The sequence below is a fragment of the Lepisosteus oculatus genome, chromosome 4 (genome assembly GCF_040954835.1).
Source record: "Lepisosteus oculatus isolate fLepOcu1 chromosome 4, fLepOcu1.hap2, whole genome shotgun sequence".
Lineage (NCBI taxonomy): Eukaryota > Metazoa > Chordata > Actinopteri > Semionotiformes > Lepisosteidae > Lepisosteus > Lepisosteus oculatus.
The window spans coordinates 24,241,176-24,254,154 of record NC_090699.1 but is presented as its reverse complement, the minus strand read 5'-3'; the positions used below and the strand labels follow the sequence as shown (position 1 = coordinate 24,254,154).

The window sequence follows — 12,979 nt, the reverse complement described above, 5'->3', positions numbered from 1 at the left end:
AGCTCTCTCAAGAAGATGCTTCTCCAGCTTTCTATATATTTGCAGCAATAATCATTCTGCCAGAATTGTTTGTGTTATCTTTGAAATGTTGTAAATTACACTCCCAATGTTCTTCCTTCACAGAATACATTTTTGGTGGTAGGGACATGGGGGTGGGAGGATGGTTATAACCTCTTCTGGGTTTTTGCTGTTTTATATGTCACACTAATTAATACTTTTCTATTTTCAGGTTGTACTTACACTTGTATCTTTCTTTACTAATCAGTAATTAGTTGCATTTATATAGCATTTTTTCATCCCAAAGGCTTCACATGTAGGAGATGACACTAGGCAGTAGAAGTGAAAATTTGCTTCACCTGATTAATTAAGAGGAACTGTAGGAGGCCAGACTGCACAGGTCCAGAGAGAAATTCAGCCAGTTCAGTGGGTTAACAGCCTTTCTCCTACAAGGAGTGCCATGGGATGCTTAATGACCAAGTAGTCAGGACCTCAATTTAACTTCTTATGTCAAGAATGGCACTTTCTACTGTACAGTGCCTCTTGTCACCACCCTGTGCAGTTCCAATTGCTGTGATCAAGAAGTAGATGCACTCCAGCATGAAGAAATAATCCACTTGGATCAAGGGGGTTTACTACGGTATGCACTTTTTTGATCCCAAGAATGGTTGGTTGTTTACAATCAATTCTGGATCTACTGTTTTTTTTTATTTTTCCTGTGGTCACCTGCAAGCTCACTCTTAACCTGGGTCTCCACTCTGTCCACCACAGTGATTAGTTTTGCATCTGCTGCCTTGAGGGACATCTCCAGTATTTTTAAATCTGGCCTGTAATGGGCCTCCCTGCAGCCACTTTCTTGCCCAGTACTGCCTCTGCCCCTCCATCTCTATTAGCTGATTGCACTGCCAACATTCTGATGACCGTGTGCAGCTTTTCATGCTGACCTGTCACCACAAGTATGTCTCCCCATCCTGGCATTGAGTATATACATCCAACACACTGCCCTGTCAACTCCTGGCTCTGCCCTCTCCAGGCATGGGCTGTCTTATTTGATTGTGGGTACCGTTCACCTGGCATATGAGACCACTGGCATTCCACCTCTGGAGCCTTTCTGGCTCATTCTGACAGCGATCAGATCACATCACGCAACAACCAGAGGATGTTAGGCTGTCTGCACATGCTTCCCTAAGAAAGAAACACAGTCATTGGCCTTTTTTTTCAGGTGCTAGCATGTTCCCAAGGTTACTGTATAAAACTGTACCAAACTACAGTTGTACTGGAGATTAGACTAAATCACATTCCAAGATGCCAAATTCCTATAGACCTAAGATAACACTGTAGAAGAATATTTGCCAAAAATGACTTTTTTAACTAAACATATTCATATTGTAGACAATCACAGAAACTTTTCCGAGGTTACATTGTGACCATGCAACAACAATTAATGTCTCATACAATAGACAGGTTTATTTAGAAAATGGTGATTATAGATTAACTAATTCCAATACATAAAACCTAGAACTATTTGTAAAAAAGCTTTTGCTGATACCGCAGAACAACAATTAACATTTCCTTCTATATAATAAACAGGCTAATTATAAAGAGAAAAACATAATGTACAAGAAGACTTTGACTTTCCATTCCACTCTTGAGCATGATACACAGTGGAAATAACATATTGGTTGAAATGTTACCTAAGATATGTACTGTAAACTAATATTTGATTAGGTAAGCTCCCTGATGCTTTGTTCCTTTATTTATTCACATTCATCACTTTAATAGGTACTTTGTACTCAAGCCATGGTCCAATGTATCATTATTAAATAAATGTTAGATGTCTAAGTTATTCAGTGTATTTAAATGTTTAGCATGCAATTAAAATGGTTCAGGTTCTAGATATACAATCCTTAAACTGTTTCTTACAGATAAAGAGAGCGGCATTTTATTCCCCACTGCAGAATATGTACATAAAATTAAAAACTTGTACAGCAGGTGCTTTTCATTGCTTCTTCAAAAGTAAAATGTTCTTGGATAATGTCAGCATATAAGAGGCACCTGTAAAAGTCAGCATCTGTAAAAACATAAATGGAATTAGAACAGAATATGGCATACATAGATTTGTAAAGATCTAGCACTCCTTCTTAAATGTGTTATTTAGAATTGCACATAAGTGTTCATGCCTTTAAACAAAGTACAGTATATACAGTGCCTTGCATAGTATTCACAATTCTCCTGCACATTTTTAACATTTTGTTGCTTTAAGGCTTGCAGTCATGACACACTGATGTAGCAATATTTGTTATATACACATATATATATTGTATGCAACCCACTCCACACGTTTAAAGTAAAAAACTAAAAGAGATATAGATATAGATAATTGCAACATCATATCACTTTCAATTATTCAATTCAGCTTCACAGTGGCCTGAGGAGGCAGAAACGGATATAATATATAGAAGTGAAAGCATAGGTCAGGCCACCCTGCTGTGAAAAACCTAAATTGATTTAGGCATTCAAAATTTAACAAGCCGCACAATTAGTTGAGTAGTCTCTCTCCATGTACAATAATAGTGATTCTTATGATAAATACTATTATCTCTGTATGTTCCCTCATTCAGGTAGTGAATTCCAGTCAAAGACTGGTCCATGGAGACCAAAACGCTATCAAAACAATTCAGGGATAAATTTGTATAAAGGCCAAATCAGGAGAAGTAAAAAGGTCTGCATAGATTGGGCTGTCTCTCTGAACAGGAAAACAGAAAACTAGTTATGGCGTAATCTAAGCAGATCTGCAGTTGTGTCTTCAATGGTGATATACAGTAGAAAAAGTTCAATGGCTGAGATGGGAGAAAATGTGCATGAATCAACAATTTCCCTGTCAGTCCACAAAGCTGGCCCGCATAGCAGAGTGAAAAAAATATTATACCCCATGGAGTTTGAAACAAAGCACAGAGATTACATTTGCAAACATGCAGCACATTTTTTGGTCTAAATGCAACCCAGCAGAGTGCATCACTCTATCAACACCCTCCCTGCTGTCAAACATGGAGGTGGCAGCATTATGTTATAGTTCTGCTTCTCAACAGCAGGGACTGGGAAGCTTGTCAAGACTGATAGGAACATAGATAGGGCAAGGTACTGGTAAATCTTAGAGGAAAACCTGCTTCAGATCTAAAACTGGAACATAAATTCGACTTTAAAAAAATCACAGGTCTATAGGCTTATGCAATCAACATGTTTTAGTTTTTGCTGACATTTACTGTAACCTACCTTATCCTTCGAAATCTTTAGTTTGATTGTTATAAAAAAATGTAAGCATAATTTTGTAATCTTACAATATGGGACAATGTAGGGATGGTCTGAATACGTTTGAAAGGTACTGTATATATGTTAAAATATGTTGGTATAAAAGGTTTGAATTTTATTGTCTAAAAGAAAAAATAGTCATTGTACAAACCATCTTAGAAGATGCATTATTCATTAATTTCATAGGCCAAATGAAGAATACACCTGCTCGATTAGTCAACTGTTTTGGCTCATGTCACCTTTTTTGGCTCGACTACCAAATTTTCTGCAGTCACAATATTTTGGAGGCTGCATCTCTTTCACCTGTCTTGTCTCCCATGTTGAGTGTTCATTGCTGATCTAAACACCTTAATAGACTCACCTCAGGTTAGTGCTGCCAGTCTGTGAGGGTTATATCATGACCTGTTCTTTTATATTTCTCGTGACAGTGTTAAGATCACACAGCAAAGGAAAGCTCAGTAGAATTTGTGAGAAGCACTTAACACCAACTAGGTGTAATGTGTAACAAATTATCCAATATCAAAATCAATTTCAAAGGAAAAGGTATACAACAATAAACGCTACATCAAGTATATACACCAATATTCATTATAAGCAGTATATATAATACAGAACTATGAACAAAAAACTAATAGCCCATGAGTTACAGGCAAAACACAACATAAATAAAAACACCTTTAATCTGTTTTCATTTTTTTCCTTTTATTATTACACTTCTGATTCTATATATATTACCGTGCTGATTAAAGCATACATATGGCTTTTTATATTCAAAATAATTTTTTAGGTTTTTACTTTGAAAATATTTGTGTCATTCACCTTACTGTAAAATTAATTTGTGTAGAGTAACTTTAATGGGGAGATATCTTTGCTGTATGTCTTATACAGTAGATGTTTTTAACACCCTAGGCAAAATGCTGTATGAATTATGTTATAGGTTTTTTCCATGCTGAAAAGAGAAGAAAGAAAACACAATGTTTCGGCCATGGAGCCTTCTTCAGGTGTGAGCACTCAAAAGTTGTGTTTTCTTTCTTCTCTTTTCAACATGGAATAAACCTATTACTTGTTCCTTTGCAGCCAATGCGTGCTGACGCAGCTACCCACCTGAATTACGTTGTGCAGTGTTGAGTATTTTATCATTTTTTATCAAGACATTTTTGATGCATCTTTAGAGAACAATGGTTCATTTGTGAATGTAAGTGTAAAAAAAAGAATTGGCAGGTATTTAAACAGAAGCTAAGAAGAGAAAGATACTGTATTATGAGCTGATCTCTATAAGAATGTCACGGCGAGAGGTCAAAAACGGAATTCACAAAAGATTCATAATATACTAGTGGATGATCACACATTTTTAAAATCTGTGTTAGCAGCTGTAAGATTTCTTACTAAGGAATACAGGCAACCAACATGAGTAGCTGAACTCTCTATGGGCCTCCAGCTGTAAACTGTCAAAGCTGTAAAAAATGACGTATTTGAAATATGTTACTCGGGCAACATTGTTACAACACAATTGTTGCAGTCAGTTGCTTGCATCTGTCAGGAGTAATTTATTTGTTTATTTATGGTCCACTATGTTTTCTCTGCTCAACAAGATTGCTTAGTATTCTACCACAATGCACAAAACTATAAATTACCATCAAACTGTGCTAATGCAATCTCTAATGAGCAGTTTTCTACTTCACAAAATCAACATGCAATTAATATGGCATTAGCCATTCCTTTAAAAGGTTCATGGCTATATTGAAATTGTCTTTACTCATCACTAATGAATAATGTGGGAAACACAATGATGAAATTATTTTTGTTTGCACTATTAACTGTGCATTTTTCAGATTAGAGAAGCTAATTGTTTTGCATTTTATATTTTTATATTTTTTGTTAGCACATTTTAAATTAATTTTGAAGATCTGCCAGCAAAATCTGCTCCAAAATTGCTAAAACAATACACAATAATGTTGATTTAAATTGTTATACATGTCATGTTTGAAGGAGAGTTTCAAATTAGTATGCCTGAAGTAACTCAAAATGTGGTGCCAGTACTATTCTAACACGTTTAACCACCAAAATTCCACTGGGGGCAAACGTTCATTCACCAGGCAGACCAGACTAGTTTGTGTCATCATGAACAAGGACTGAGAAGACCTTGTCCTTCAGTGCCTTTAGAACATGTTACGCATTTTAATTCTATCAGAACTGGTAGCTCAACTGAGAAATCAAAGTAACTTTATTTCATCTTCTCAGAAAGAGGTCACAAGAACAGCATTTATTTTTACATTTTTATTCACTCTAAAGAGGATGCTGAACATTTGCCTTTTCCTTCATTAAGGCAATGAAGACTGGCCTCAGTGATTAATAACTACAATACAGGTGTACCATAATGCTATTTCCAACCCCTTAAAGAACAGAATACTGGATTTACCTGCCACAGGTGAGCTCGCTCTCCAAGGTGCTTTTCTCCACTGGAACAAAAGAGGCATCTCAGGATGGAAGGATCTACTTCAGCTGCTAATGCAGGCAAAAGGAACCCTGTTAAGGTTTAGAGAAAATTGGAAATCAGATTGGTCAGTAGGTTGTGGACCACATTAGCGAGGGACAGTGATTTTATTACAGCAGGGTTGGTCTAGTCTCAGCCACAGCTCAAAGATTTCCCATAATTCCAGCAGTTAATATGAGTAGGTTCCTCTATGGCACACTACCAGTTGAGGGGAACCTACCACAAAGCAACACTAATAAATGATACTTTGGAAGAGATTTACTTACTTCACCACATCATAAGAGAAATTCTCATCATTTAAGGACTATCTATTCCTCAGCATCTATACCCCTAGCATTGCCACTACCATAGCCTGATGGACAGCTTGAGTAACCAGAAAGGCATCATTGTCATATAACCTCTATACAGCACTATTTAAGGTGACATGACATTTCCATAAAATAAAAAATAACAGACAGGTGGATTCACACAATGTGCCATTATGCCGCACTAATTCAAAACAGATGCACATCTGGTCTTCAGATTTAAAACTTCAGGTTTCAATGAGTGACAGTGACAGTGAGCGCATATACATATTTCTTTAATTAAGCATTCGATGCATCTTAAAAGGTGGCATTTACAGTACGTTTATGAAGATACAGCCGGGATAACCTTTTGTACCCTTATGTTATCAGATTTCAGAAACGAAATGAGGGAGGAACTAGTCAGTATTGGGATGGGAGACCTTATGGAAACAGTGCTGTTGGTGGAGCAGTTGGTGGCACTCTTCACTCCAGACCAGAATATCCTAACCAATGGACCAGTATGGTGACAAGTGTCAATATATGGTAAGAGGTGCTGTTTTTCAGAAGAGACATGAAACTAAGGTCCTCACTTTGAGATCTTTTTGGTATGCAAAGTGCTACATAAATACAAGAAATACATTATTAACTGTAGTAGTTCAGGTGGGGAGCTGCGTCAGCATGCATAGGCTGCAAAGGAACAAGTAAGAGGTTTATTCCATGCTGACAAAAGAAAGAAAACACAACGTTTTGGCCGTGGAGCCTTTTTCAGGTGTCACCTAAAGAAGGCTCCACGGCCTAAACGTTGTGTTTTCTTTCTTCTTTTTTCAGCATGGAATAAACCTATTACTTATCCGTTATAAACTGTTTATTTAAAAATACAGATGTACTAAACATTTTTTTTTTATTTCATGTATTTTTTATCTGTTTTGACCAGCTTGTGTCACAAAGCCACTCATAGTTTCACTGGATGAATCTACAATACAAAGAGGTAGTGAATTTCATCAAGAAAAATAAAGATATTCTGAATCACCACTCATTTGAAAACTGTAATGTTAAGTTACCTTTAAACTGACCCGGGCCTGGGTGTTTCATATTAAATGTATTCCAGCACAAATTAAAAAAAGTATTGTACTGTACTGTAAATATTTGCAACAGATTTCATTTTCCCTCTTATGAAATGTATTGTCTTTAAATGTACTCCATCATTATAATATGTTTCAATGCAGTAAGTAAAATTTGAATATTTGTCACATAATAACTTAAACATTTCTGCTATGTGCAGAATGCTTGGCCCTGTAGATTCTTCAGAATACGGATACTCAGTGCATCGTGACTCACTATGTTTTGCGTATTTAGGTGAGTGGACCACAGGACACGGCGAACTTTGCTCTGGCACCCGTAACTTCCCGGTTTCAACTTCTTGGTAATCCAATTTGATTTCACTCGACTCAGATTTGATGTGCGCATAATGTTTTCTCAACACTATCTTAAGTTAATTAAAAGAATCACCTATAATTACTGATTATGCTCTTATAACCTTTCACATGAACGTAATCTGTTGTCGGTTTACGTAAGCATAAAGCAATTCCGTCACCTGTAATGTTCAACTGAAATACAGTATATGGCAAATCACTCATTTCTATATGTTTTTTTTTTTCATGTCAAGCCTTCACCTCAGTACCTTTCTCCCGGTACAGAAAAGTTTGGAGGGAAAGAATCACAGCCGCTCAGGCAGGAGGGAAGGTTCCACTAGCTTTGCCTGATGTCATTATCTACAGGTATGCGGCGTTTGTAGTTCTCCAACACTGAAAAACACGAGGACCTACATAGAAGAGAGATAATAAGTGCTTGTAAAATAAACTTGTTTTTTAAGCATGCTATCTTTGTCATTGTTTTCTCCAAATCAGAATTGCCAACCGTTTGAAACGTCCTTCTTTTAAATATCTGATATTATCAATTCAGTTGTTACTAATAACTAAAATGATACTATTGTTATAATTATTATAAAGGTGCGGGAAGGCTGAACAAGCAACGTTTTCGGGCCGTGCTTGAACTGCGTTGTTCATCAGGATACCAGTTGCAGGCGCTATTTTCGCCTACGCTTTATCAGCTTTATAATGAAGCAAGCCTTTCCAGCCCAAAGCAAATCTTTCTGCGGACTGCAGTCCCCGTAGTTCTACATACCTATGCGCACGGTGTAAACATAATCATTTTACTTGTACTGTATCTAACAACTATGATTTCTCCTGTTATAAAACTGCATAATTTGTACTGAAAACTGGAAGGCGGCTCCGTTGCTGAGATGTAGCAGAAGAGAATGACTTGTTTTATCAATATGTGCTTGTGTTTCCTCACAATTATAGGGAGGAGTTAAAAACCGCAGAGTCCGATTCAACTATGTCGCTTGTTTCTAAAGAGGTGCGGCGGTCGTTGTCATGGCAGCATATGCACTTAGAAAACTCTGGTAGCCTTTGGTAATGTAAAAATAAATTATTATCGTCATTACTGTTACCATTAGCTAAATCGAAAAATGGGGAAGAATGCAAATTAAAACCACTGCGTTTTTTTAATGTTCAGTTTCACCTTGTGGAAGTCCGGCACGAATGCTGTAAGAAGTATTCTCTGTCGGTATCTTTTCTTCCACTAAGGCATATGATCGCTCCCCACCTGGTAGTGTTGCTAGGAAAAAGGAAAGAACAAAGTAGCTATTCTGGATTAGGATACTGTGGCATTGCAGCATGGCTGCAAGTGAATGTGCTCGCATATAGTTCACGTTGTAGACTTTAAAAGAAATGGGGACGTTTGAAACTGCAGTAGCCGTATATTATGAAGAAGAGGACGAAGAGGAGGAATATTATGAATTTGAACCCCTACCTACAGTATTAGAAGATGAGGTGAGACCAAAAATAATTTATAAACTGTTGCCTAGTAACTATAACATTGCCCGTAAATGGACAGTATTTTTTTATCAGTGGCTTTCGCATTCAACGTCCCTGCAACAATAAAGAATGTAAGACACATTTTAGTGTTGCATAGTCTTCAAAGCCGCTTTTACTATGTCGTATTTTATTTTGCCACGTCAGTTTTTGTTTACCAGATCACCTAATGCGAACATGTTTGCAAAGCCGCTATGAACATGTACAGCATGTCTCCTGATTTTAATAGAAAATACATCGATAAATATTAACAACTTGTTACGCATTTTAAACAGCTGTTGTCTTTGAGTGACATTTGATAAATGGCAAATGACAGTTGAACTAAGGGCCTGAAAATATCACTGACCACTGAATGGACCAGATATTTTTGTCGACCCCGCTATTGGTTTTGGCTTTGCAGATTGTGATGGAGGAAGACATTTTCCTTTGCGACTTCTCCTGTAACATCGAAAATTAATTACTTATGATAGCTCAGTACAGTAGAGTATCTGCTGTATATATGTTTGTATACTGATCAAATTAGAATGTGCTTACTAGTGAGTTCGTTTATCCCTTTCCCTGGTCACTTTCTGGAAGTTGAATTACTTTACCTCTAGGGAGATAAAGCCAGTAAGAGTTTGACAACCTATTAAAGGCTGAAATATCAACACGTCACTCTTAAAGGTCACTGAAGCGCATAGCTTGAATGTTGGTAGTTTCCTACGTTCGTTATATCAGTTATAATATAGTACAAATAAGTGCTGTTCTAATAAGGCAGGGTTGTGACGGAATTCGCGTGTGTAGTTTAACCTTATGTGATGTAGATGTAAACTCATAGAAAATGTTATTTTAATGTAAGAAGCCAAATGGACTACATCACCTGTATCTTGACAGTTATATAAAACTTTGATTAGGCTCTTGGAAGACTTTGGATGAATATTGCAAAATCATGCGCTTACTGGGGCAGCTGAGCCTTTGTACATGTGATAGCTAGAATTCCATCATTTATTTACAAAAACTATATATGAAATATTCTGAAAGAAACAGGTTAAATGCCAAACTGACCTGTCAGTAACTGATGTGTATTCGAACCCATGGCCTTCCTAAATAGTCTTCTATCTGCAATTTAGTATTTATTTAAAAAGCACAGAACTTCCAATATCAATTTTTATTGGAAAAAGACATTAGGCTCTACCTTCCAGGAACAAACTACAATAGGAGCAATAGATCAGTCTTGATTTAGTGACAGATTGCTTTGGGACGATGTGCCAAAGGGCTCATTGCCGCTACTGTCTGGTTTTCGGGGGCAAATAGGTTCATTAAAAAATTACAGAATGAGTAGATAATTCATGTAGGCTGGCAAATTCACTTGCTTAGGCAAACTTTTTCTTTTTTCTTCTGCATTCTCAAGAGAATATGTCATTCTATTTATGGGTGGTTGCAGCTGCAGTAAACCTTAGTCTTAAGTTTCAAAGTTGTACTTTATCTAAAAGACAGAACAGACCAGACTTGAGTTCTTCTATTCGTTGTCTGATTATTTTAATGAACATTCATACACAGTGATCGCTTCATAAATCAGAAGGAGAATATAACAGGAAAATTAGTAGCAATACTGACTAGCATATTTGTTCTTTCTTGGACAACCAACAGTGGATGTCTGTTTTATAGTAGTTCTTTTTTAATAGTATTCTGACAAAGATGTTGCTTGTGGGAAATAATGAACTTTTGTTAGTTGTGGTGAATAATGATTTTAAAGATTTTCATATGGCATAACTCAAACTTTCAGGAAGTTAAGGATATTTTATAGATGTTCTATTGTACAGGATATTAATCAGGTAAGTTTAGTATTCTAAAAATCCTAATTAATTTGCTATATAAAATGTAAAAGTTAGTATGTTATACTGTATATCAGACTAATGTTAGTGATCAGTCTCCAATGAATGATAGAGGTTGGGAGAATATAAAAAGGTCATACTTTCTGTGAAACTACCCTCACTATTTTGAACTTTGAACAGGAAGAGCAAATATGTTAATGCAAAAACTTTTGTAAACTTTTTTTTTCATCTGCTTGCTAGTGAAAATCCATGAGATTAATTGTTGGCAGAGATATAGAATTAATGTCCACCTCCGCAGACTGTGCACTGCACAAAGGGATAACTGTTGTCTTCAAAAGCATTCATTGTTTCTGGAATCAAGAGGCATAGTAATAAAGTACTTGAAAAAAACTGTGTGGAAAGGATTACGTAGGATAAATATCTATTTTCCATTAATGTAGCTGGTTATTTACAAGCAAATACATATCATGGGTGGCTATCATTTCAAGACAATTTCTCCAAGGTACACAAAAAGAATCATAAATCTAATATTGTAATGACTTAATTTAACCTTTTTTACTTATGCAAGAAAAAAATAGCAATAAATACATTTTATTAACAGATCTGCTTTTCCATTCTTAAAATGGATTACCAAATTGTGTGGAATGGTTGAGTACTGTTCTATGTTCGATTTGTTAAATGTTGAAGTTGCAGCTGAGAGACCACACTCTTTGCTTTTATGACTCTCAATATAACATATATGATTAATCTTAATTCTTCACTTTGGGCATTCAAAATCTACACTTATGAGACAACTTTTTTGGGTGAATTAGCAAATACCAATTGAGCTGACAGCTAGTGGAATCTTGCCCAGGCCTAAACAGCTATAGATTATGGCAAAAAATGCAGTATAATGAATTAATGCTTCTTTTGGCAGGAAAATGTGTCCCTAGCAGATATCCTGTCACTGCGGGATAACTGTCTCACTGAGCAGGAGATCTGGGCAGTATGCCTGGAGTGCGCCCTCTCTTTGAGATGCATTGCCCACTCTGCTCTCTTCCATACACTGTGCATCACCCCTGACACTCTGGCCTTCAATGCACATGGAAATGTGTGCTTCATGGAACAGCTCAGTGGTGAGTGAATATTCTTTATTATTTACATTCTTACATGATCATGTGATTATGTTTGATTGATGGATTTGATTTAATCTAGTTCGTGAAACCCAGTATCAGATTTCAATGTAATTTTAGGATACACATTTTATGAAAAGAAATACTGTTGTAGTTAAACTTTTTGTTTGATTACAGAGCCAAAGGTTACACAAAAAGCTATGACTGGAAAGCCTACTTTCAGTCATTTACAGTTCTATGAGTAAAAGCCTTACACTTTGTGTTTTTTTTTATTAATGCTTTTACCTTAGTGATTTTCTTGCTCATTCATTCATATCTGACAAAGCATCTATATTTTTGTTGCATAACAAAACAGTGGTTACTACCAGATCACTTAGAGATCTTTTTAATGTAGTGCAGCATTTGCTAAGTAGAAAAATACAAGATATTAATTTTCTTAAACTTTTTTGCTTTTTTCCACTTGTTACATTTGCTCATACTTTAGCTAAAAGTTACTTTAATAAAATTGGGAGGTAATCTTAGGAAGCAAAAAGCTTTAAAAAAGAATCGTTAAAGTCTTTAACATGGCTAAAAAGAATGGCTTCATCTTCTGTGAATGGATTGATTTATGGTCATTTTTTTCATGTGGGATTATATAAATAGCAACAAAAACACAAGTGTGAACCTAAGACTAAACCAGTTTAGTCTATCTTCCTCATATGGCTGAAAGTTTCTCTTCAATCTCTTCAAGTCATTTTCTTAAAAAATCAAAGTTTAAATAGTGTGTACGTTTTATATTAATCAGAGATCAAAGTCTACACTGTATCTGTAATCTGGTATAAGGACAGCTGTGAGCTGTTTTTGAAATCATTCTGACTTTATAAGGAAATATGAAATTATTTTTGACAAAAAAAGTAAAAGCAACCACACAGAAGTCCTTCTCATAATATATATTAATATTTGAAATTTCTTTCTTAATATCTGTGTTTTAGTACCTCTACATTACATGGTGTAAGTCTTAAAAAGGGGTACATACTGTACTATTGTAAACAAT

General features: G+C 35.9%; 1 protein-coding gene and 1 long non-coding RNA gene across 4 annotated transcripts in view; one reads left to right on the top strand and one right to left on the bottom strand.

Annotated features, from left to right (window-relative positions):
- Nucleotides 1–1,985: 1,985 nt before the first annotated feature.
- Nucleotides 1,986–9,705, bottom strand: LOC138238408 (uncharacterized). The gene is made up of 4 exons (XR_011189426.1): nt 9,555–9,705; nt 8,668–8,763; nt 5,726–5,832; nt 1,986–2,068 (listed from the first exon to the last, which is right to left on the bottom strand). It is a non-coding gene; the product is annotated as an uncharacterized lncRNA (long non-coding RNA).
- LOC102691477 (kinase non-catalytic C-lobe domain-containing protein 1) overlaps nt 8,292–12,979 on the top strand; it is a 38,723-nt gene continuing 34,035 nt past the window's right edge. For 2 of the 3 annotated variants that reach the window (XM_015347070.2, XM_015347069.2), the window contains exons 1-2: nt 8,295–8,978; nt 11,751–11,949. In XM_015347070.2, the coding sequence (XP_015202556.2) occupies nt 8,877–8,978; nt 11,751–11,949 (301 nt within the window). In that variant the 5' untranslated portion in view covers nt 8,295–8,876. Of the gene's footprint in view, nt 8,979–11,750; nt 11,950–12,979 lie in introns of all 3 variants that reach the window. The other variant, XM_069188972.1, reaches the window with a different exon arrangement.